Raw genomic sequence first — 25,793 nt, 5'->3', positions numbered from 1 at the left:
GTTATTTTGGAAGGGAGCACTTTCCTACCATCTCTTAACTCCTCTGATTTTTACTTAAGAAAAATCATAATGCTCTTTTGTCCTGTCAGCTCCTAAGCATCTACTGCCTCCTTGTAAGAGGTCTTTTCTGAATAACAATGCAGGGAACATTATTTGCCATTTGCACCAAGATCCTGCTCTTTGTGGTTACACATTCTGAAGTGCCAATCATCTCTAAGGCAATTAGAGCCGTTAAGACTTCCAGCTGCAGAGGAAAAGAAATCAAAGCACTCTCCAGAGCACCTTCGAATGGCGTCTCCCAAAGCCCGCGCTGAGCAGGGGCAGCTTACCTGTGCGGCATGCCTGTGGTGCAGGCGGTGGTGTGCTCGCTGGACAGGTCGCAGAGCTTTAGGTACCAGTTCATCTCCACTTCGCGCAGCAGAGCCAGTTGACGCGCCCTGAGCTGGCTTTCCCCTGAGGGACTAAGGCTGCTGTCTTTAGCATTTTCTGAGGCTTTCTTGGGAGATTTGTCTTTCCCTACTACAGAAAACCCAGACTGTCTCCTTAACTTGGTGTTCTCCTCTGAGATCTGACTCCCTGCTGCCCCTGTCCGGGCTGCCAGCATCGTGGAGATCTTTCAGAGAAGACTGGAAGTCACTGTCATCAAAGTAATCTGAACTGATTTTTCTGCTTCTGCCTCCCTCCCTCGTCCCTGCCCACTCCACCTCTCTTAACCTTATCCTGCCACAAAGCTGTAATTGAGCCCAGCTGTAATTGAGCTTGGGATGAAAATGTATCTCTAACCTTTCCTAATGAAGAGGTAAGCTGGCCACTACCTGTGGTATCTTCGAACACGGAAATTTTAAAAGCAACTCCCAACAACTTTGTAATACTGAAGTTTGGCAGTGGCTGTTTCTTCTGCAAAGTTAGGACTTTTGCTTTATTTAATAGTGACAACTCTGAACATTTGGTCATATAGGTTTGGTAAATTACATTCGATAATCATGCTAGAGTTATAAAAGATTTCTGGAGGCTCATTAGCCATTCCTGATTAGAGTCCCTTTGGAGTTTTAAAAGTTTTAATGTGAATTTCCTCAAATAAGTTCAACAGTATCAATGCAAGGGGAAGATTATTTCTCTTGTGTAAACCTTAACATTTTAAATTTATTTTATATTTCTTTGAATGTCAGTGAACCACATAATGTATGTCAGGCACTCTTTCATTCCTAATGTGAGAATGGTAATCCCTCATAACCGATTCAGTAATTGCCCCTCCCAGCACTTCTGACAAATAGAAGCCATGAGAATCATCTGATAATTGGGAAGATGAAGGCCAAAATTGGTGTGAAAAAACAGAAGAGTGGGAGGGAATGGTGGGAGCCTGTATGTGCATGGATGTGTATGTGTGTGCCCAGTGTACATGAAAACTAGTTTGGGAGAAAGATAGAAAGCCAAGTTGATGGCCCTATGGTTAAGATGCATGGGGTTGACCCACACACACTCATGGATCTGACTCTGTTTTAGTTTAGGAGATAATGATGTCAGTGTCCACCTAGGGTCTATCACAGAGTTGTTTAGTGACCCGTTAAGCACCAGGCACCCTCCCCCTCAATCAACTTAAGTCTCTTCTGGATCAACTATCTCAGTGCCTGCTGCATGTAAAGAACTTGGGAAGGTGCATGTATTTTTCTTTCCATGACAAAACCGTAAGTTAAAAATTGTAGAGTTATAGCAAGGCCTTAGAGTTCCTGAGAAGAGCAGGAGAGGAAGGAGGAAAGAAGCATGCCTTCTTAAAGGGATAGGAAAGTGCAGTTAGCTCTTTTGGAAAGTCTGTCAATAGGCTGTCATAAGGCCTCCTCTGCCACCAGAGTATGGAGGAAGAATTTCCTTCACTGCTATTCTCATCCCTTTACTATCTGAACTAATGTGGTCACCTCGGTCACATGGCTTGGTAACAAGTCATCTACTGCTGTCTTGGATTATCTTGCTTCCTTTAATGTACGCCTTGCCCCCTTTCACTTGTCCTTAGTCCACTCTCACTCTCAAAGACTTGCCAAGGTCTTTGAGGATCCCTATGGCTGTTAATTAACCAATATCAATATTAACCAATTAACAGCCATGTGGGCTCTTGCACATTTGGGTGAAACCTGTTTGATATTACTGTCCAGGATAGTCTAGGGTTAGAACTGTAACCACCAAGTAATGTGCAGCCTGAAGCACGTATCAAAGGAGGCAACTGATACCAACTAGCAGGGTCAGTCCCATCTGACGCTGTGGGGTCTTAGGAACTTTTAGCACCAGCAGGCGACAGCCTCTTCAGCTACTCTCTTTGCTCCCATCCCTTGAGTCATTGAGGAGTTCTGGCAACATTATATGCATAGCAACCAGACTCCCCAAAGTGTAGACTGGAGATAATCCCCCCAGTTTAATATTCTTGGAGATGTTTCAATAGGGGGATCTGCAATGGAACTGTGGAAAGGGCACTATGCTCATTCAGCCAAAGAGACAGAGGGCTTCCCAATGTCCTTGGCTTGCAGTGCTGTTGTGTTTAAGAGCTCTGCTCTGGAGTCAGACTGCTTGGGTTCAAATCCTAACTCCATCACGTACCAGTGCTGTGATCCTAGACAAATTTCTTAACTCCCATATGCTTTATTTTCTTCATCTATAAAAATAGAGATAATTATCTACTTGTGCCAGTTTTAAAACTAATTCTTTGACACTCCTGTCATTGAGAGGTGGGGCCTGTTTCTCAGCCCCTTGAATCTGGATGAGCTCCACACTACTTCGATGTAAAACGTGGTGGAAGTGGTGCTATGTAACATTCACAGTTAAGTCAGAAAGACCATGCAGCTTTCACCCACCACTCTTGAGATGTTCATTCTGTAAGGAACCTGATTACCTTAACATTGCCTTGCTGGACAGCCACATGCAGGTGCTCTGATCAGTAGCCCCAGCTGAGTTTCCAGACAACAGCCAGCTTGAGCAGTATCCTTAGATGACTGTGGTCCCAGCCAACATCTGACTGCAACTGTAAAAGACATCCCAAATTACAATGACCAACTCATACCCTTCCCAAATTCCTAACCCACAAAATTGTGAGCTAAATATAATGTTTGCTTTATTACCACCATTAAGTTTTGGAATTTTTTATAGTGCACAATAGTAATAAGAACATTACTTTTATCTTTATTATAAACATTTAACAATATATGTGTGAGACTTAGAACAATGTCTAGCATTATTAACATTCAATAAGTATTAATATTTATTCTCCAGGTTAGAAACCATTGCATCAGTAGAATGCAAACTTTCTGCTTCTGCTTCTCTTTTAAAAATTTGGAAAGCTAAGTATTAACTTCAACACTTTTAGGTATACAAACAACATTTTTCATCATAAATTAAGTAGTCATGAGCCACATAATGACATTTCAGTCGATGACATACTGCATACATCATGGTGGTCCCATAAGATTATAATGGTGCTGAAAAATTTTTATAAACTAGTGACATCATAGTTATCATAATGTTGTAATACAACCATTACCTTTTCTGTATTTAGATACACAAATACTTACCATTGTGTTATAATTGCCTACAATATTTAGTACAGCAATATGCTATACAGGTTTGTAGCTTAGTAGCAATAAGCTCTACCATATAGCCTAGGTATGGAATAGGCTATACCATCTAGGTTTGTGTAAGTGCATTCTATGATATTCCCACAAGCATGAAATTGCCTAAGGAGGCATTTCTCAGAAAGTAACCCTGTTGTTCAGGAATGCACGACTGTAGTTGCAAACGATGCAATGTCTAGCATATTGTACATACTAGTATTTTTAAATAAAGTGGTTACATCACTATCTTAAATGTATCCAATGAAATTTAAATCCCATAGCTATTTGATATCTATCATTATCCATTTCAAAAATTCATGAACAAGCTCTTCTTTAGCAGTTGGAAATTTAACATTCTTCCTTTTTCTCCCTGAACTATTTTTTTCCAGTCAATTTCTCACCCAGAATTTTATTTTAATATATAATATTTGTATACTTGAAAATGTCTCACAGATGACCCTGTCAAATAATTTTGATGCAATGAAAGTAATATAAATAAAAATTTAAATTATTTTTTATGACCATAAGATTAAGTGTTATCAGATATCTTAGGGATTGTGTTATCTTGACAACTATAATCAGACATAATTGATCAAATGCAGATTTTATAAATTTTGATAAACTTTGCTTAACATAAAAAATAAAATTTTTTTGGAAATCTGTCTTTTAATGGCTTGTATAGGGCTGTGATATTTTTTCTGAATTAGATCATGTGTTCATGGAGGTATGTTATTTGTTGGGAGACTGAGACAGGTAGGATTAAGCATTAATTTTATTCCCTTTATTTTTTCATTTTTAAAGGTACATGTTGTGAGAATCTTGTTTACATAAATAATAAAAATGGAACTTTCTTATTATAGTAAAATCATTCAGTTCTTTTAATGTCTTCTCAAATATATATAAAAATAACAGTGATGTGTCATTTTAAAATGATATATGTATATTTTATTGATGCATAATAGATGTACATCAATTCAGGATACATGTGATAATTTAATACATTCATTTAATTTGTAAAGATCAAATCAGTGTACGTGGGACATCCATCACCTTAAATATTTGTCTTTCCTTTATGCTAGAATCATTGAAATTCTTCTCTTCCAGCTATTTTGAAATACACAATACATTATTGTAAACTATAGTAACCCTACTGATCTAATACTAGGTTAATGATACATTTTTAAATATAAATATAAAAATGATGATGTATCCACCCCCAGCTATGAGATGGAGAGCTTCTTAGAAGGCTATGACAGAGGAGTGAAATGATCAGAGTTACGTATTCAAAGAATCATTCCAGCTACGGCGCTGAGACCAGGCCGTTGGGAGTCAAGGGAAGAAGAAAGGAGGGTGATTTGAAGGCTACTGCGATGATCTTGGTGGAGATGAGAGTGGCTTAGAACAGGCTGGTGAACACTGGAGTTCAATGTGTATATATAGTTTGCAAGTAGAAAGGATAGGACTTCCTGGTTGATTGGTACAAGAAAAGTAATACAAAAGAATAAGGGGAGTTGAGAATGACCCAAAGGATCGTGGCCTGAGCCACTTGCCAGGACTGGGAAGATGCAGGAGGATGAATTTTTCTGGGTAGGTGTGGAGTAATCAAAGGGTTATTTCGTATTTGTTCACGGATTCACCATGTTTTCACGCTCTTTATTTCTTCCTGAGGATACAAGTTTCCATCTATTATCATTTTCCACAATCTGAAGAACTTCCCTTAGCATTACATATCTAAGAGCAACAAATTCTTCTTTATCTAAAAATATCTTTTTTCAACTCTGTACCTGGAGTTCTGTTCATCTTTTTCATTCTTGTTTCTTTATTCTTCAGATTAGATAATACCTGATCTGTCTTCGAGCTCACTCTGTCATCTCCATTCTGGTAAGTGCATTCAGTGACTTTTAAAAATTTTTCAAATAATATATTAATCAGTTCTAGAATTGTCATCTGGTTATTTTCTACAGTTTCCATTATTCCGATGGGATTGCTTATCTTTCATTCACTGCAAGTATATTTTTCTTTACCTCATTGAGCATAGTTATAAAAGCTCACTTTAAAATCCTTATCTGTTCTTTCCGTTTCTAATTATACCAAAATCGTATTCAATCTACCTACCTGACACATATATTTCCCTTTAAAAAATGGGGTGAGGGAAATCTAAATCTAAATACGTCTCTTTCCCTTGCTCAAAGTCCTTCAGTGGCTCCCTTGTACCCAAGAATAATATTGAAATCCACCAAACTGATTTTAAAGGCCTCCAACCTACTTTGTCAACTTTAAATCTAACTGGTTTCCTTCCTTCCTTCCTTTCCTTTCCCTTCCTTCCTTCCTCCCTCCCTTCCTTCTTTTCATTATTTCTTTTTTTTTTTCAGGGTCTCACTGTGTTGTCCAGGCTGGAGTGCAGTGGCACAATCTCGGCTCTTGGCTCACTGCAACCTCCGCCTCCTGGGTTCAAGCGATTCTCCTGCCTCACTCTCCTGAGTAGCTGGAATTACAGAAGCATGCCACCACACCCAGCTAATTTTTGTATTTTTAGTAGAGACGAGGTTTCACCATATTGTCCAGGCTGGTCTCGAACTCTTGACCTTAGGTGATCTGCCTGCCTCAGCCTACCAAAGTGCTGTGATTACAGGCGTGAGCCACCATGCCCGGCCATATCCAACTGTTTTTCTGCACAAAGAATGAGTTTCAACTATTTTGGTTTACTTCTGCTTTGTTTCCTGTTCGTTTAAAGTACCTATTGTTTTATGCCTCCTTGTTTTTATATTTCTTTTCCTTTCCCCCTATGAAAAACTCTACCTACCTAATTTACAGTTTTCTCATTGAAATTCCAGGCTATCATAAGGCCTCCTCTGCCACCACAGTATGGAGGAAGAATTTCCTTCACTGCTATTCTCATCCCTTTACTGTCTGAACTAATGTGGTCACCTCGGTCACACGGCTCGGTAACAAGTCATCTACTGCTGTCTTGGATTATTTTGCTTCCTTTAATGTACGCCTTGCCCCCTTTCACTTGCCCTTAGTCCACCTCTCACACACACCTTCAGCATCCTGAAGCAACATTCGACATGATGTTGGATTTCTCCCCTTAACATCAACAAGATATCTTAAAGGCCGGTGGTGGAACCAGAAACCTGAAATAGAAAGGTTTTGTTTGGTTTGATTTCTAGAAACTTCTGTTAAAATAGTAAGGAGAGAATTCAGGTTTATGGCCCTGCGGATTCTCAGAGGCAAGGTCCGACCATGTTGTTTTCTTCTCACAGATCCCACCCTTCCTTCCTGGAAAGAAGACAGCCTCGGGTCCTGATGGGTGGGGCTTTGAAGAGTCCAGGAGTGGGAATTTCTAGAATTTGGAATCGAGTGAATTTTCTGACATTTGAGTACAGGACCCAGGGGTTCTTGGAGAAGAACTTGGTCCCAGAGGAACTTGACTGACCATAAAAATGAGTCCTGCAGAAGCACTTGATGATTAAAACTTGTTTAAAATCTTAGTTGCAACAGATATTGATCTTGGATTTATGGAGAAAGATGCAGTCAGAGGAAATGATACATGTGTAACGCTTGATGAAATTTTAAAACTTGCCCAGGAAAATGAAGTGGATTTTATTTTGTTAGGTGGTGATCTTTTTCATGAAAAAAGCCCTCAAGGAAAACATTACATACCTGCCTCAAGTTATTAAGAAAATGTTGTATGGGTGATAAGCCTGTCCAGTTTGAAATTATCAGTGATCAATCAGTCAACTTTGGTTTTAGTAAGTTTCCATGGGTGAACTATCAAGATGGCAATCTCAACATTTCAATTCCAGTGTTTAGTATTCATGGTAATCATGACGACCCCATGGGGGCAGATGCACGCTGTGCCCTGGACATTTTAAGTTGTGTTGGATTTGTAAATCACTTTGGACTTTCAATGTCCGTGGAGAAGATAGACATTAGTCTGGTTTTGCTTCAAAAAGGAAGCACAAACATTGCACTCTATGATTTAGGATCCATTCCAGATGAAAGGCTCTCTCGAATGTTTGTCAATAAGAAAGTAACAATGTTGAGATCAAAAGAAGATGAGAACTCTTGGTTTAACTTATTTGTGATTATTTGTGATTACAGAAGTAAACATGGCTAAGTACTAACTTCAGTCCAGAACAATTTTTGGATGACTTCATTGATCTTGTTATCTGGGGCCACGCACATGAGTGTAAAATAGCTCCAACCAAAAATGAACAACAGGTCAGGCGCAATGGCTCATGCCTGTAGTCCCAGTACTTTGTGAGGCCAAGGTGGGTGGACAACATGAGGTCAGGAGTTCGAGACCAGCCTGACCAACATGGTAAAACCCCGTCTCTACTAAAAATACAAAATTAGCTGGGTGTGGTGCCACATGCCTGTAATCCCAGCTACGTGGGAGGTTGAAGCAGGAGAATCACTTGAACCTGGGAGGTGAAGGTTGCAGTGAGCCAAGATCGCACCATTGTGCTATAGCCTGGACAACAGGAGTGAAACTCCATCTAAAAAAAACAAAAAACAAAAATGAACAACAACTATTTTATACCTCACAACCTGGAAGCTCAGTGGTTACTTCTCTTTCCCCAGGAGAAGCTGTAAAGAAACACGTTGGTTTCCTGTGTATTAAAGGGAGAAAAATGAATATGCAGAAAATTCCTCTTCACACAGTGCGGTAGTTTTTCATAGAGGATGTTGTTCTGGCTAATCATCCAGACATTTTTTAACCCAGATAATCCTAAAGTAAACCAAGCCATACAAAGCTTCTGTTTGGCGAAGATTGAAGAAATGCTTGAAAATGCTAAATGGGAACATCTAGGTAATTCTTGCCAGCCAGAGAAGCCTCTTATACCACTGCGAGTGGACTATAGTGGAGGTTTTGAACCTTTCAACGTTCTTCGCTTTAGCCAGAAATTTGTACATCGGGTAGCTAATCCAAAAGACATTATCCATTTTTTCAGGCATAGAGAACAAAAGGAAAAAACAGGGGAAGAGATCAACTTTGGGAAACTTACTGCAAAATCTTTGCGGTAAGGAACAACTTTAAGGGTAGAAGATCTTGTAAAACAGTATTTTCAAACTGAAGAGAAGAATGTGCCACTCTCACTGCTAACAGAAAGAGGGATGGGTGAAGCAGTACAAGAATTTGTGGACAAGGAGGAGAAAGATGTCATTGAGGAATTAATGAAATGCCAGTTGTAAAAAACACAGCAATTTCGTCTGGGCGCGGAGGCTCACATCTCTAATCCCAGCACTTTGGGAGGCCGAGGCAGGTGGATCACAAGGTCAGGAGATCGAGACCATCCTGGCTAACACAGTGAAACCCCATCTCTACTAAAAATAGAAAAAAAATTAGCTGGGCATGGTGGCAGGCGCCTGTAGTTCCAGCTACACGGGAGGCTGAGGCAGGAGAACGGCGTGAACCCGGGAGGCGGAGCTTGCAGTGAGCCGAGAGCGCACCACTGCACTCCAGCCTGGGTGACAGAGACAGACTCCGTCTCAAAAAAAACACAAAACAACAACAACAACAACAAAAAAAAAACAGCAGTTTCTTTAAGAACGTCATATTGATGCCCTAGAAGATAAAATCAATGAGGAAGTATGTCGTTTCAGAGAAAACAGACAAAAAAATACTAGTGAAGATGATGACGTCCGTGAGGCTATTAACAGGGCCAGAGGTCTCAGATCTCAATCAGAGGAACCTGCTTCTGCCTTTAGTGCTGATGACCTTATGAGTATAGATTTAGCAGAACAGATGGCTAATGACTGATGTTAGCATCTTAGCAGCAACCAACAAAGAGGCTGAGGAAGAGGTGGAAGAGGAGGAAGAGGACAGAATTCAGCATCAGAGGAGGGTCTCAAAGAGGAAGAGCAGGCCCTGGTCTGGAGACTTCTACTCATAGCAGGAACTCAAAGACCATGGTGCCAGCATCTAGAAATATGTCTATTACAGAAGCCTTTAAATCTACAAGACAGCAGCCTTCCCAAAATGTCACTAAAAATTATTCAGAGGTGATTGAGGTAGATGAATCAGATGTGGAAGAAGACATTTTTCCTACCACTTCACAGACACATCAAAAGTGGTCCAGCACATCATCCAGCAAAAACATGTCCCAGAGCCAAGTATTGAAAGGGGTTGATTTTGAATCAGATGAGGATGACGATGATGATCCTTTTTATGAACATTAGTTCTTTAAGAAGAAATAGTAGATAATATATTTAGTGGCACTGAGAAATTTGCAAAATACAGGAAAAATCAAAACGTTGCAAGCTAAGAGTTTACAGTTTAAGATTTTAAGTATTGCTTCCTGAGAATGACTCCGTAAGTAAGAAACTTCTCAGCACTGATTCATCTTGTTTTTTAACCAGGTTGTTATATTAAGAGTTTTGTTTAAATATAATTATTCTTTTTGTTTTGTTTTGTTTTGAGACAGAGTTTTGCTCTTGTTGCCCAGGCTGGAGTGCAATGGCGCCATCATGGCTCAGTGCAACCTCCGCCTCCCAGGTTCAAGCAATTCTCCTGCCTCAGCCTCCCAAGTAGCTGGGATTGCAGGCATGTGCTCCACCATGCCCAGCTAATTTTTTGTATTTTTATTAGAGACAACGGGGTTTCACCATGTTGGCCAGGTTGGTCTCGAACTCTTGACCTCAGGTGATCCACCTGCCTTGGCCTCCCAAAGTGCTGGGATTACAGGCGTGAGCCACCCCACCCCTAAACATCATTCTTGAGTAAAGATTAAAATAAATCTACCATTTTACATTTCTGCTTCATGATCATTTAGTTTTCTGCATTTAGTTTTCTAAATGTAGCTATATAAATGGTTGCATTTAGCCAAAGTTGAGGGAAAGAGCTTATAAAATTTAACTTCTTCATAATATAATAATTTCCTAGAGGTTCTGGATTTCCTGAAAGTAAAACAAACTATGTGAACCTGGGCCTGAACTCACTGTTCGTTACTATGTGTGTTTTTTTCTAATGCTTCCTGAAAGACTGAATGATTAGAAGTAACTTATAGTTTGAACAGATATGTTTCTATTAAAACAGTAGAATAACCACAAAAAAATAGTAAGGAGAAAGCTTAGAGCATAAAGGCATGGAGTGGAGAATAATATTTGATTATGTAAGTATTACTTTCCTTCTCTCCTTTCCCTTAGGCAAAAAAGAAACTTGAGGCAGGATGAAAGGATCAGAGTGGACTGGATAAGGTTTGAGTTGCCACTGGGCCTGACCTACCCTGTGTCCAAGGGAGCATCTACGTGAAAGGGAAGTGGAAGATTGTGGCAATGTAGGCCTGAGGGCAGCCTCCCTGAGTCTTGTACCCTGAGCAATTGTAGAATGTACTGCGAAACTGGGACACTTTTGAGCAGGAAGAGGGCTATTAATAGTCACATAGAGACAACAGGCAAAAACTGGCAAAGTCTTCTGCAAACCAGGAGGTATAATCATCCTACGCATCCCCCCAGCATGATGTGGGACAGCATCCAAACGTTTCTCTAGCAGCGGTCCCTGCCATCAAAAGTCGTGCAGGAATGCCTGAGGAAGCCAGCAGCTGCGAAAGCTGGGGTCGAGATCAAGGGGATACAAAGTGCACAAATGGGGCCCTGGAGGCCCACAGATGTGAGGGGAGAAAGTTTCATCCCGGGGGCATGGATTAGCAGCCCTGTCATGTGGGCCCCTGAGGACTGAGGATGGCACACAGACCAGGTGCTCTGCCCCGGCTTAGATCACAGATCACCCCTATGGAGAAGGGAGGTGAGGAGAGAATCCAAAACTGACTGAGTTTACCTTCAAAGGTGACTGTTTATCTTGAATTGCCAGAATTTTTATTCTGTAATCAATGCGAATTAAGGTTTCATGAGCTAGACACTGAGGAATGAGTGATGTTTTTGTATTCCTGGCCACCATGATGTGTAAAATGTAAAATTATTTCAATTTTCGTTCTAAGATGATCCACATTTGTTTCCAATGTCCCCTGCATCCTCTGAACTTGGTAGAACATCAGACTATTCCCAAGTAAGTAAAACACACACATCTTCAGACAAGCAGGTTGTAGATATAGACCATAATGGGCAGAGCCTAGCGGAAGGAGCATGAGGATACAGACCTCCAAATCTCAGCACAAAGAAGTTCAAACCAGGGCTGCTACATACAGTCGGAATAACAGCAATAATGATCACAATAACTAATACCCATCTAGTTTGGGATCTGAACCATTTTTACATGTATTCTCATTTCGTTCTCCATTTTTAGATGAGGAAATGGAAGCCCAAATAGGTTGTATGACTTGCTCTACTTTAAGCAGCTTTCAGGGACTCAAACCCTGATGCTGTGTTTCACTGTCCATATATTCCTTCCAGGTCCCCCAGCTGCTGACTCAAGGACCACCACCCAAAAGCACAGAGAAGGGTATTTTCCCACATGAGGAGTATGGAATCCTTCCAGCCATAAAAGAACTCTGTGCATTAACTATGTTTTGAGAGATCAATTCCTTTCACTCTCACTTAATGGTATTGGTAGATAGCACACTGGCTATTTGCTCCGCTAATGCCTTGGATTTTTTCCTTACCCGTCTGGTGCAGGCAAAGAAAAAAAGATTTCTTCTTTCCTGTTAATTTGCTAAATATGAATTACTGTTGGTCATCTTTATCGCCTTTTACATACCTATCGCTGTGTAAGGAGTTGCTTTGTATTTTTACAGCATTTTTGCTGCATAAATATGCCACACATTTCTTTTAGAACATCATCATTGAAAGAAAACACAGTTCATCTTGGTAAGTTTTAGAACATCGCTATTTATAAAGCATGGAAGCAACTCTCTCTAAAAATATTTAAGTGTTTGGCAAATAAAGAAAACACATTGAAGCCATCAGCAAAATATGTGCTAAAGGCTATGCTGTCCTTGCTATCACTGCTTTAAAGAAACATCAAGAAAAAAATAATATTCTCTGTGAGCCTTTAGCAGCCTCTTATAGAAATCATCTGCCTCTTCACCACCTCCTCTCCTTTGGAAGAGAAAAAGAACTGAGCATGATCCCAAAAAGGAAAAGTAGAGAGTGTGTAAAATGGGAAGAAATTATTTTCTTGTTTTTAAAGGTAGACAAGTTGTGATAATGATCAGGCAACCAGAATCGATGACATTTTGTGATCTTACAGGAAACATTTGGGATGTCAGACTATCAGTAAGCCTGGCCCAACTAGTGCCCTTTATTGCTATAATGTTCTCAAAGTTCTTTTTTCAAAACTTGAAATGTCCTTTATTAATAGACTCAAAGGGCATTTCTAATTCACAAAAACTATTATGGGGGTCCAATATCTAAATCCGTTTCTCCCTTGTCAGAGTTTTGATGCTGTGATTACTTTGGTCCATTTCTTGTTTATGTCATGTTGCCTTAGTTTCAATCCTAGGGACTGATCAATCACTCATAATTCAATCACTCAAATAAATTCAGTCTCAAAAATTCAATCACTCCCAATAAAAATAACACACTGAGGCTATGTGTGACTCAGTACAAACTTAAATATTTCTTCAGCCCTACAGTGAAAAAACAAATAACGACCCACATTTTGGATGCATTATTCCCACCGTTTATACACTGATACTGCCTTGCTACCTGGTAGAAAAAAGAAATGACTTCATTTGTCACCCATTCCTGACATAGAAGAATATCATTTTGTGTAGGGTTTAAACTTGACTAAATATTTCGAAGAAACCTCCCACTAATATTTTCCAACATGATAATCACATTGCCTTAAGGGGAACCTTATTAATAAAAACCACAAATATTGGGAATGAGAAAGTAAACAGCAAAACTAAAACAATGCATGCGTTCAGGGAAGCGGTTGTCTAATGAAAAGGGTGCCTGAGAGAACTGTTAATCTGGAGAGGCAGAAGGTGTTTAACAGGCATCAGACAGAGGCGGGTGGACCCAGGCTATGCTGCATATGAGCTGTAAACCAGGCAAGTAATTGATCCTTTCTGCGTTCCTGTGTCCCCACTGGCACAAAAGCACAGATTCAATGTTTCTGTGAGGATTACAGATATTGAATATAAAGCATCTAGTCATAGTAAGCGATAAATGAAACATCTTGTCATTCATTGTTATATTATTTCCATTTTAACACCTAGAGTGTTTTTAAAATGTGTCAAAGCATCCACACGTTTTATTTAAATGTAATGCACATTGAAGCATTTGACCCAATTTTTTTTCCAGCTTCTAAAAGCTGATTTGTACAGTGATGACCCAGTACCTGTGAAGTTTAGGCCATATCACCAGGGAACTCTTTATTCCAAAATGTCAGTGGCCTGATTTAGGATACACTTTGCACAGGCTGGTTAACGGTAAGGAGACTGGAAGCATAGAGGTTCCCCCTATAACTATTTAAGGCACCATAAGAGGGCTAAGGTGCTGTGATTAGTTACGACATAAATTAGGAGACGGCATGAGACAGGGCCAGTAGGGGCAGCAGACCCGACCACACTAAGAATAAAGCAACCAGAGGGACCCAAGCATCTGCGGGGCTGCAGACTCCTCAGAGCTGCTCACAGCACTTCCACCATTCCTGAAACAAGTCCTGGAAAAGGCTAGGGCACACTGTGGAACTTTCAGTTGCTATAAAAAAAAACACTGGCTCATTTTCTTTTCACACTCAGATTATCCATACAAGGAGTTTTTGCTTCTCAAAAGTGTGGTCCAAGAACCAGCTGCCTGGGCAGCACCTGGGAGCTTATTAGAAATGCAGAATTGGCCGGGAGTGGTGGCTCACACCTGTAATCCCAGCATTTTGGAAGGCCGAGGCGGTCAGATTGCTTGAGGTCAGGAGTGCAAGACCAGCCCGGCCAACATGGTGAAACCCTGTCTCTACTAAAAATACAAAAATCAGCTAGGCATGGTGGTGCATGCCTGTAATCTCAGCTCTTTGGGAAGCTGAGGCAGGAGAATCACTTGAACCTGGAAGGTGGAGGTTGCCAGGAGCCAAGATCGTGCCACTGCACTCCAGCCTGGGTAACAGAGTGAGACTCCACCAAAAACAAAAAACAAAAAAAACGAAACACAGAATCACCCCAGACCTACTGATTCAGGATCTGCATTTTAATAAGGTGTCTCAGTTGATTCGTATGCACATCGAAGTTTGAGGCTTTAGTTTGCACATATTGGGGTATTGTGTGTATGGAGTGGCTGAACAGGGTGAAGAAGCCATAATTTTTGAGTGGTACAGAAGAAACTGAGACCTACAGAGTTTTAGTAACTTTTCTAAGTGCATCTATCCCTGAGTGATTCCAAAATCCATGCTCTTTCACTATTATTCCACAATTTTCATTACTTGAAAAATAGGAACTCTTCAAACTTGAGCTGCATGTCTGTTAAAGAATACATATGTCTTTGTCTATGGCCATACCACCCTAAACGTGCCTGATTTTGTCGAATGCATATGTTTTCTATATAAAATTTCCTCCAGACAAATAGTGGTTAGCAGGATTAGTACAGATCGTCCCAGGTGGGTTGGGGGAAGGGAGAGTGGGAGTAGGGATGGAAATAAAACTCAAACCAGGGCAAGTAATTTCCCCATAATGCAGCACAGACTCTTCTATTAATAGAATAAGACTATATGTGAATTCTCCTTGTCTCAAACCCTAAGACCTGCTTCTAGCCTTGAGCTTCTTAAGACACTGCTTCCTGCCTCAATGGTACATGAAACATGCCTTCCTTTGTCTTGATGCCATTCTGACCACAGCATACTCTATTAAGTGCTGACGTACCATATTTAAATTTTCCCATTGATTTCTTTTGTGAGTTATAACTAAAAAGTAACTGTGGAATGTTGGCATTAACAATGTTTGACAAACTAATCAGTTTCTTAATTCATTTTCTTCCTGAAATATAACTTTTCAAGTTGTTCTTGTTTTGTTTTTTTGAGACGGAGTCTCGCTTTGTACCCCAGGCTGGAGTGCAGTGGGGTGATCTCAACTCACTGCAAGCTCCACCTTCCAGATTCACGCCATTCTCCTGCCTCAGCCTCCCAAGTAGCTGGGACTACAGGTGCCCACCACCACGCCCAGCTAATTTTTTGTATTTTTAGTAGAGACGGGGTTTCACCGTGTTAGCCGGGATGGTCTCGATCTCCTGACCTCATGATCCGCCTGCCTCAGCCTCCCAAAGTGCTGGGATTACAGGCGTGAGCCACTGCGCTCGGCTGATATGATCTTTTAAACAGATATGCTACCCATTCAGAGCTTGACAGAACATGTTTTATTCTTGGCAAACAGGAGGTGAGGCAGGGAGGAAGCCAGAAAATAAGCAGCCCAACTTTCCTCTCCTCTTGCCCTCTCATTCTTCTGCTGGTGCTTCCCTTGGCCAAGCCCAACAGGAAGCCAGAGGCCAAGGGAGCCAGATGATAGTCTGTAGAGGTTGGACAATCAGGGCACAGAAAAGACATAGGTAGAGAATGGATCTGCAGGAGAAACAGAATATTCAGCAAGTGGAGGATGTTCTAAAATGGCCACTGTCTCCACAGTGGATGAAAGAGCTGCCTGGGAATGGAGCCTGCCTGAAGTTGGAGGCCATGAATTTATAGTGGCACTTGCCAGTGCAGACCTGTGACTACCTCCTGGAGTGCCCAGAAGTCCAGTTGTAAGCCTGGAGAAATGGGACGGTTTGGCTGACTTGGAGTTTTGCAGGCAGGAGAAATGAAAGCACAGTGGAGGTGAGGAATTTGACACTGGAAAAACATCAGTGATGGACAATGACATGTAATGTTTGTGAATAAGATATTGAAAAGAGGAAGCTACTAATAGAAAAAAAAAGTCAAATTCCTGGAAGCGAGACCCGGGGGTACACTGCTGTGCTTCTCAGTGGTCTCTGGAGAGTCACAGCGTCTCTGAGTGGACAGGAAACTGGGCCAAAACAGGGATTTATTTCTATTGCTGAGCCTCCTCCTGTCATGAGCATCTCTTCAGGTCGTGCTGGTTTTTGTCTGGCACATATTTTTGTGTTGGTGAATGGCAGCTTCACCAAGATATCATCAAATATCATCAGACTATAAATCACAATGCCCACCTGGCTCCCGGTCACACTGGTGACCACATCATCCAGGGCATTGGATTTTGAGCACTGTAACATGCCATTTACATGCTACCATATGCTCATGCAAGGAATGAGCACATAGCTAACAAAATCCAATCAGAGCCCTTCCACAGGACTGACGTGCGGACAAGGGGAGAGAGAAGACCTCTATTCCTGTTGTGTTGTGTCTTATCGTATTGTATTGTATTCTACTGTATTGCACTGTATTGTATCCCTATGGCACTGTAAGCCAAAGTCTGCAAGCCTAGGTCTGCCAAGATCCAGCTTGGCTCTCAGGTGGAGAAAATCTATCAGAAACAGGAGGAAAAATATAAGACCAACATTCAAAAAGACAGACAAGAAGAACAAAAAGATGTAGAGATAAAATGCCCTGACAACATCATTTGAGGTCCTCAATCCAGTAGTGTATGGATCTATCCCTTTGATTGCCAAGATTAATGAGACAATAAAGTCCCTTTTATGCTGATTTTTACAGGGTTCCAACTGGTTTTTGTAGGGTTTCTGCTGCTTCTCACCAAAAGGAAGCTGAGTAATACAATAGTCTGGATCTGTCACAAGTGCCTAGCTTGGTCCTGGAACTGGTTGGTTATTCGGAACTCCATGTAGGGCTTGGGCTGAACCTCCCTGGGCTGTTCTCATGGCCAGAAGGACTCAGGATGTTACCTACCCTGAGTCCCTCTAACTTGAAAGTTCCTCAGGCCCAGTCAAAAGTCACTCTGCCCACGCCACCCAGATACCTGTGGTCATTCCACTTTTCACCTGGAGCTAATTCAATTCAGCGTCATTGAATGATGACAACATAAAGAATCAGAGACTCAGAGACTTTTCAGGCCTGATACAAATTACAGTGTGTGAAGAGCTGGCTAAGCCCCTTAATTTTACAGATGGGTAAACTGAGACCAGTAAGTCTCAGAGACTTGCCCATGGGCACTCAACTATAAAGCACTGGAGGAGGCTGGGGAAGGGACCTAATATTTATCTAAATGTATTGAGCAATCACCATGTGCCACATTGTGAGCTTTACAAATGTCCCCTCATTCTCCAAACCACCCTGCAAAGTTGGGCTTACTACTGCCATTTTCCAGATGAGGATGGCGAGGATCACAGATTTTTAATAACTTGCCAGGGACAATTTAATGGCTAAGGTAGAATGCATGCCTTGGTCTCTCTGCTTCAATGCCCTCCCACATTTGTTTGTTTGTTTGTTTGTTTGTTTTTGAAAGAGGGTCTTGCTCTGTCACCCAGGCTGAGGTACAGTGGCATGATCACGGCTCACTGTAGCTCGACCTCCAGGGCTCAAAGGATTTTCCTGCCTCAGCCTCTGGAGTAGCTGGGGCTGCAGGCAAAGCACACACCACCACACCCGGCTAATTTTTTGCATTTTTTTTTTTTTTGTAGATGCAGGGTTTTGCCATGTTGCCCAGGCTGGTGTCAGACTCCTGGGCTCAAGCAATTCACCCAGCTCAGCCTCCCAAAGTGCTGAGGTTACAGGCAGGAGCCACCACGCCCTGCACCCTCCTGCCTTTTTTAAACTCTGCAGCGTTAACTCCCCATTCCAAAGATAGAATAAAAATCTGAAGAAGAGTTATAATATAGCTTTAATTTTAAGATATCCCAAGTAGATACTGTCTGGGTTATACTGGAAGCTGGTCTTTCCAATAATCTCTCCACCATAAAATATTTCTCACTGTGACCTTTAAGGAATATTTTACCATACATTATAGCCCTAAGCAGTGAAATATATTACAAAAACTCCAAACTTCTGAATACTTTCTTCCATGAGTATGATGGAACAGGAAGAAAAGGGAAAACAAAAGACTCTCCCTGTCAAAATAAAATGTAGCTGACTTCTGCCAAAGCAGTTATTCCCGGAATGTCTAATTATTAAACCAGGAGCTGGGATACAGAAGTCAACTATTTCATTCTCTTCACTCCTGCAAAAAGCCCTCTAGAAGCTCTATTCAGCAACAGAAGAAAAAAATTCTTCTGAGGACTATGCAAAATTCGGTTTTATTTGAAAGAAAATCCTGCCATCTCCTTGGCAAGAGCTGTATGCCCTGCACAGGAGATAAAACAGGGTGATCCAAACAGCCCAATTTCACCCTGGGGCCTCCAGACTTCCTCCCGGGCATGGGCCTTCCCCAACTCAGCTTTAAAGGGCTGCCAGTTGCAAGGCACAGAATCAAAGAGCAGGCACATTGTCCCTCTGACTCCAAGAACCCTAGATTCTTGAATGTTCATTTCTGTTATTATTAATGATAGCTAACATTTATTGAGCACTAAGCATGTGCTATGCATTATTCTGTGTACTTAATGTGCATCGTCTCATTTAAATGCCACAACAGGCCAGGCACCATGGCTCATGCCTGTAATCCCCGCACTTTGGGAGGCCAAGGTGTGTGGATCACTTGAGGTCAGGAGTTCAAGACCAGCTCGGCTAACATGGTGAAACCCTGTCTCTACTAAAAATGCAAAAATTAGCCAGGCGTGGTGGCACACACCTGTAATCTCAGCTACTTGGGAGGCTGAGGCAGGAGAATTGCTTGAACCCAGGAGGTGGAGGATGCAGTGCACAGATCACGCCACTGTACTCCAGCCTGGATGACAGAATGAGATTCTATCTCAAAAAAATAAAAAATAAAATAAATGATACAACAATTCTATAAAGTAGATAGCCCCCATTATCTTTATTTTATAAATGAGGAAATTAAGTCTTGGAAAGGTAAAGTAATTTGTTTGAGAGAAACATCTGTTTTGTGCCTCCAGCATGGAGCCATCTTGGGGGAGATGAGGCAGGAAGGGAAGGAAGTCAGTCTTTTTAGCATCTACTATGTGACCAACACCAAACTAGTAACTTTGTTTCTTATCTCTTCTTCATCATAAACCTGGTTTCTATAAGACAGCCCTATTTTGTGTAAGAGTTAACTAAGAACTCAGAGAAATTCAGTAACTAGACTTTAGCTAGTAGATGATTGAGTGATGATTTGACACAGATCACCTGTTCCTAATATACCTTTCTATATACAACATATGTGTATAGATTATTTGTATCCTGACTCTGTGATACTAGCTGCATAATTTTGGGCAAGTCTCTGCGCTTTAGTTTCCCCATTTTTAAAGGAGGAATCATATTCTCTCCCAAATAGAAATTGGGAGCCAACTAAGATAACGTTTCGGAGCATTTACCATGTTCTATAATATTTTTTCCTACACACATCTCCCTTCTCTGATTTCTGTGGTGCCTGGTTGACACCCTTTTTAGATCCCTCCCTGCTCATCAATGCTTCTTAGTGGCTTATGGGAGATGTAGGGAGAGGGATACTATAATGTGAGTCCCTGGGGGCCTATTCGTTCTGCAAAACCCACATCTTGGGGTGGACTTGTCACTCACCGGTTATGCAGTAAATGTTGATTTTTAAGGATCTCCTGCTGTCTTCAATCATGGAAACTACAAATGTCCTTAGAAACTCCCAAATCTATTAATGAGTCATTTGGCCTATTGTTCATCTTTGGGAGACTTCAGACTCTGCCCCTTTAGGAATCCTGGCCATAATCAGTCCCCTCTATAAAATCCAAACTCCCAAAGCAATCCCCCAACCCCAATATCCATTATATTCTCCTCTGAAGAACTACTTCCTTCAATAAACATGGGATTAGATTTTACTCTTTTAAATTTCATTTTCACCAAAGATTTTGGAACAATATATAAAGGAAGGGATATTCGTACCCACTCCTGTGGTATTCAGCCACAGTAAGAATTAGGCAGTACCAGAGCTATAGATTTGCCTTTCTGCTCCTTAAGCCAAATGGCCTTCTTGGTGTTCATGTGAGCCACATGGATGAGAAACCACTGCATTAACTATGTAGTGACCAACAGTACAGATTAGTCCGGTAGGGCATTTACAGAAAGGTATTCTAGAGGATGATGCTGTGTCCGGAATTGGTGGGTTCTTGGTCTCACTGACTTCAAGAATGAAGCCGCGGACCCTCACGGTGAGTGTTACAGTTCTTAAAGGTGGCGTGTCCGGAGTTTGTTCCTTCTGATGTTTGGATGTGTTCGGAGTTTCTTCCTTCTGGTGGAGTTCGTGGTCTTGCTGGCTCAGGAGTGAAGCTGCGGACCTTCGCGGTGAGTGTTATGGTTCTTAAGGTGGCACGTCTGGAGTTGTTCTTTCCTCCCGGTGGGTTCGTGGTCTCGCTGGCTTCAGCAGTGAAGCTGCAGACCTTCCCGGTGAGTGTTACAGCTCATAAAGGCAGTGTGGACCCAAAGAGTGAGCAGCAGCAAGATCTATTGCAAAGAGCAAAAGAACAAAGCTTCCACAGTGTGGAAGGGGACCCGAGCAGGTTGCCACTGCTGGCTCATCAGCCTGCATTTATTCTCTTATCTGGCCCCACCCACATGCTGCTGATTGGTAGAGCCGAGTGGTCTGACAGGGCACTGATTGGTGCATTTACAATCCCTGAGCTAGAAACAAACGTTCTCCACAACCCCACCGGATTAGCTAGATACAGAGTGTCCACACAAAGGTTCTCCAAGTCCCCACCAGAGTAGCTAGATACAGAGTGTCAGTTGGTGCATTCACCAACCCTGAATCAGGGTGTTGATTGGTGTGTTTACAAACCTGGGGCTAGATACAGAGTGCCGATTGGTGTATTTACAATCCCTGAGCTAGACACAAAGGTTCTCCACGTCCCCACCAGACTCAGGAGCCCAGCTGGCTTCACTCAGTGGATCCCTCACCAGGGCCGCAGGTGGAGCTGCCTGCCAGTCCCCTGCCGTGCGCCCGCACTCCTCAGCCCTTGGGTGGTCGATGGGACTGGGCACCGTGGAGCATGGGGCTGCGCTCGTCCGGGAGGCTCGGGCTGCACAGGAGCCCACGGAGTGGGGGGGAGGCTCAGGCATGGCGGGCTGCAGGTCCCAAGCCCTGCCCCGCGGGAAGGCAGCTAAGGCCCGGCAAGAAATTGAGCACAGCAGCTGCTGGCCCAGGTGCTAAGCCCCTCACTGCCCGGGGCTGGTGGGGCCCACCGCCGCTCCGAGTGCAGAGTCCGCCAAGCCCACGCCCACCTGGAACTCGCGCTGGACCGCAAGCACCACGCGCAGCCCCGGTTCCTGCCCACGCCTCTCCCTCCACACCTCCTCGCAAGCTGAGGGAGCCAGCTCCGGCCTTGGCCAGCCCAGAAAGGGGCTCCCACAGTGCAGCGGTGGGCTGAAGGGCTCCTCAAGTGCCGCCAAAGTGGGAGCCCAGGCAGAGGAGGCGCCCAGCGCGAGCCAGGACTGTGAGGACTGCCAGCACGCTGTCACCTCTCAATGCCTGAATCAATATCACTGTGTACATCTGGTGTTTAGATGATAAACTTTAGATCTGCATTGCTCTTGAGCTAGGCATTTTACCAATATTTCAGTAATGTAAGAACAAAATATCTCAAAGGATTACAAAGAATACAACCATTCACAAGACACACAGTTTCACAAAAAAATCATTGGTTCTCAAAGTGTTTTCCTGACCAGAAGCATCAATATCGCCTGGAAACTTGTTAGAAATTAAAATTATCAGACCTCAGAATCAGCATGTCAGCATGATTCTGGTGGCCTGATCTCATGGCGTCCTATAAGAGAGATACCATGCCATCCAGTGGAAGCTATCTGCTTGCTAGGATGCCCTTCTAGAACTGAGAAATGGAGGGAAATAACCCCATAGGTGTGAGTCCTGAAGCTCCTGTGAGACAACTGGTCAACCGCACAAATAGGAGAAGTGAGAGTGTGAAGAGTCAGAGAGCACCCTGAAGGTGAGAAAGGAAGGCCAGGGCCTACACTGGGCCTCATTTGGGTTCAGAGCACCCTGCCCAGATGGCACTGCCAGCCCTGGCAAGTTCTAAGCACCAGAAAGGCACTTAGAAAACTTTGACGAAGAGACTTCAGAGCACAGGAGTCCCTGAGGCTGGGGTTTGGGGGAAGGACAGTGGATGGCATGGAGCCTGGGGCAAAAGCCCTGGTGGCCCAGGTCTAAGCATACTATTGACCTCCGTCTACAAAGTGTCTCCACTTATTGCTAAACACCAGCCTCTACTTTCCCTTAGGCCAGTCTTTGTACATCCATAGATCCCAGCATAGCATTTTGCATGTAAGAAGAGCTCAGTAAAGTTTGTTAACTGTTCCACACATTAATCTTATGGTTATTTTAATTAAAAGAAAAACTACACTTTGTGGTCTGAATTAATACCACCTGCTGTGGAAAGCTTGTCTGAGTCACAAGGTGATCACAGCAAGTCAACAGCAGACTTGAGATCAGGAGGTTACTAATCAGGTCCTTCTGATTCTGAACACCACTGCTTTCTACTATACCATGTGGCTCTGGGCCCATCAAAAGTCATAAAGACCTGAACTTGGGAAGACTGGATTAGGTGAAAATCAAATAAGAGAATGGAGTCAAAAAAAGGTCTCTGGTAGAAATCCCTAAAATAAAGAGTATACAACCAAACTATGGCTACAATGATAGGTCTCCTGGAGGAGAGGGATCATTTGACTTCCTGCAAACTATTCATCCAGACTGCTGTGGTTTTAAAACACATCATTTGATACTCCTCCCACAGAAGATGGAGTCTAATTCTCCCTCCTTGATGTGGGCTGGCTTTGGCAACTCATTTCTAATAACTTGAATGTAGCAAAAGAGACACTTAGTATCTTCTGAGGTAGGTTAGAAAAGCAACACAGCTCCCTCCTAGCTTTTTCTCTCTCTTGAAGGACATGTCTTGGGAGTCTCCAATCAACATGTGAAAAAAATCTGGCTACTTTGAAGCCACCCTACTGGGGAAATCATATAGAAATAGACAGAGATGGCCATAGGGCACCAATTGTTCCAGACCTCGGTTGTTTGCATCAACCACCAAACACATGAGTAGGGAACATTCAAATAATTTCATTCCTCCACCTTCAGCTGCCAAAGCTGATATCAGGTGGCTCAGAGACAGGGTGCTCCCATCAAGCCCTGGCTAAGTTACAGATTCATAAGTAAAATATTGGTGTCTTTAGCCACTAAGTCTTGAAGTGATTTGTTCCACGGCATTGCATAACTAGAACATAGTCCAAACCAAAGGAGGTAAACGATTCCTGTCAAACAGAGAACAACTGCCAAATATTATTACTTAGAAGGATGGTTTTCAGCATCTATAAATAACACATTTTTGCCTACTTTCTCCAGTAAAGGATATGGACAAGTATACACATTCCTCCCTGCCAGGAACAAAAAGCCAGTAAAATAGGGGAAGTGTTTAGTGCCTATTAGAGCTGCCCATGAAATTTGAACATGTTATTCTAAATGAGATTTTCACATTCAGTTCATAATTACTTGAAATCAATTCAACATTTTTTTTCCCCCTCCAGGACTTCTCTTTTGCTGGGATTTTACCAGATTTTTGGGTTGGAGGAAAATTTTACTTTGTGGTCTATTTGTGAATATTCTGTTAATGTTATTTGTTTGCTCTACTTAGAAAATCTGTTGATTTTTTTCATATCTCTGGAATATTCTTTGCTGTTCCTAGGGCCTAGCCTGTTGTATCTCATGTAGCTTTTGCTCCCTACTCATATTTTTCCTGTTGGTGCCTCTTTTAGAATAACTGACTCTCAGTTTTCTCAGTTTTGGTTCCTCCACTAAACTCTTGGATCATTCAAGCATTCTGTATTTTTAAGTCCTCTCTCAGCCCTGTGCCATTCAATCCCCAAGGCCCCTGACCTGGTCCAGCACCCTGGGCATCTCTTCTTTTATGCCATTATCACTCTCCTGTCTCCATCTTCTTAATTTCTTTCATGAGTAATTACAATGGTCTCCTAACTGGTCTCCTTGTTTCCAATATCTTCCTCCTGTAATCCAGGCACCCCATTGCTGTATATCTTTCTAAAACACCCATCTCATCAAGTCAGGGGTTTAACACATCCAGAGTCAAGTCTAAGGGCACAACAGCCGAAGGCTATTCCTGACCTAATCACTATCCTCCCCTCCAGGTTCATCACCCCTTTCCTCTCCCCATAGCAAATTTTCTAGTCATACCACTCTGCATATGGTTTCCTAAATATACCATGTTTTTCTGGGCTCCATCACATTTGAAAATAGTGCTCTCTCTCTTCCCCACCCTTCCTGCTGCACGATCACCTGTGGAATCCCTGTTTATCTTACAAAAATACAACTCAGTTGTTACCTCTTCTAGGACAACTTCCCTGACCCCTCTAGAAAGAGTTACTAGCTCCTCTACCTTGCACATGATTCTGTTGCTGCACATGTTACAGTGAAGGAATCTGGGTATTTACAAGTCCATCTCCCCTGCTAAACCATGAGCTCCTTGGGAGAAACCGTCCTATTCATCACCTAACACAAAGCCATCTACACCGAAGAGGCTTAATAAATGTTTTTTCATTACATAGGACAGAATAAAATTAACAGCCAATCAGTGGAAGATTACCTGAATGGTAGACCAAATATCTCTTTGAAAAAACAGCCTCTGGAAGCTACCCAGGCAAACCTAAATGTATAAAGTTTATGTCACCATAACAAAACTTAAACTTGATCCATAGCTCTGTGGAAAGTGACTGAGCTGATTCAGTAAAAAGGGTATATACCCAAAGGATTATAAATCTATAAAGATACAGGCACAGGTATGTTTATTGTGGCACTGTTCACAATAGCAAAGACTTGGAACCAGCCCAAATGTCCATCAGTGATAGACTGGATAAAGAAAATGTGGCACATATACACCATGGAATACTATGCAGCCATAAAAAAGGATGAGTTCATGTTCTTTGCCGGGACATGGATGAAGCTGGAGACCATCATTCTCAGCAAACTAACACAAGATCAGAAAACCAAACACCGCATGTTCTCACTCCTAAGTGGGAGTTGAACAATGAGAACACACGGACACAGGGAGGGGAACATCACACACTGGGGCCTGTCATGGGGTGGGGGGCTAGGGGAGAAATAGCATTAGGAGAAATACCTAATGTAGATGACGGGTTGATGGGTGCAGAAAACCACCATGGCACGTGTATACCTATGTAACAAACCTGCACGTTCTGCACATGTACCCCGGAACTTAAAGTATAATAAGAAAAAAAAAAAGAAATGAGGAGAT

General features: G+C 42.3%; 1 protein-coding gene and 1 pseudogene across 2 annotated transcripts in view; one reads left to right on the top strand and one right to left on the bottom strand.

Annotated features, from left to right (window-relative positions):
• The window catches only part of KCNAB1 (potassium voltage-gated channel subfamily A regulatory beta subunit 1), a 494,315-nt gene that overhangs the window by 415,356 nt on the left and 53,166 nt on the right, over positions 1-25,793 (bottom strand). Inside the window, exon 2 of one of the 2 annotated variants that reach the window (XM_055381884.2) lies at positions 2,879-3,007. In XM_055381884.2, the coding sequence (XP_055237859.1) occupies positions 2,879-2,907 (29 nt within the window). In that variant the 5' untranslated portion in view covers positions 2,908-3,007. Of the gene's footprint in view, positions 1-329; positions 814-2,878; positions 3,008-25,793 lie in introns of those variants that run through there. The other variant, XM_055381883.2, reaches the window with a different exon arrangement.
• On the top strand, positions 7,037-9,804 carry LOC101138180 (double-strand break repair protein MRE11-like; annotated as a pseudogene).

The sequence above is a fragment of the Gorilla gorilla genome, chromosome 2 (assembly GCF_029281585.2).
Source record: "Gorilla gorilla gorilla isolate KB3781 chromosome 2, NHGRI_mGorGor1-v2.1_pri, whole genome shotgun sequence".
Lineage (NCBI taxonomy): Eukaryota > Metazoa > Chordata > Mammalia > Primates > Hominidae > Gorilla > Gorilla gorilla.
The sequence above is the reverse complement of the archived record's forward strand: the minus strand, read 5'-3'. Positions and strand labels throughout refer to the sequence as shown.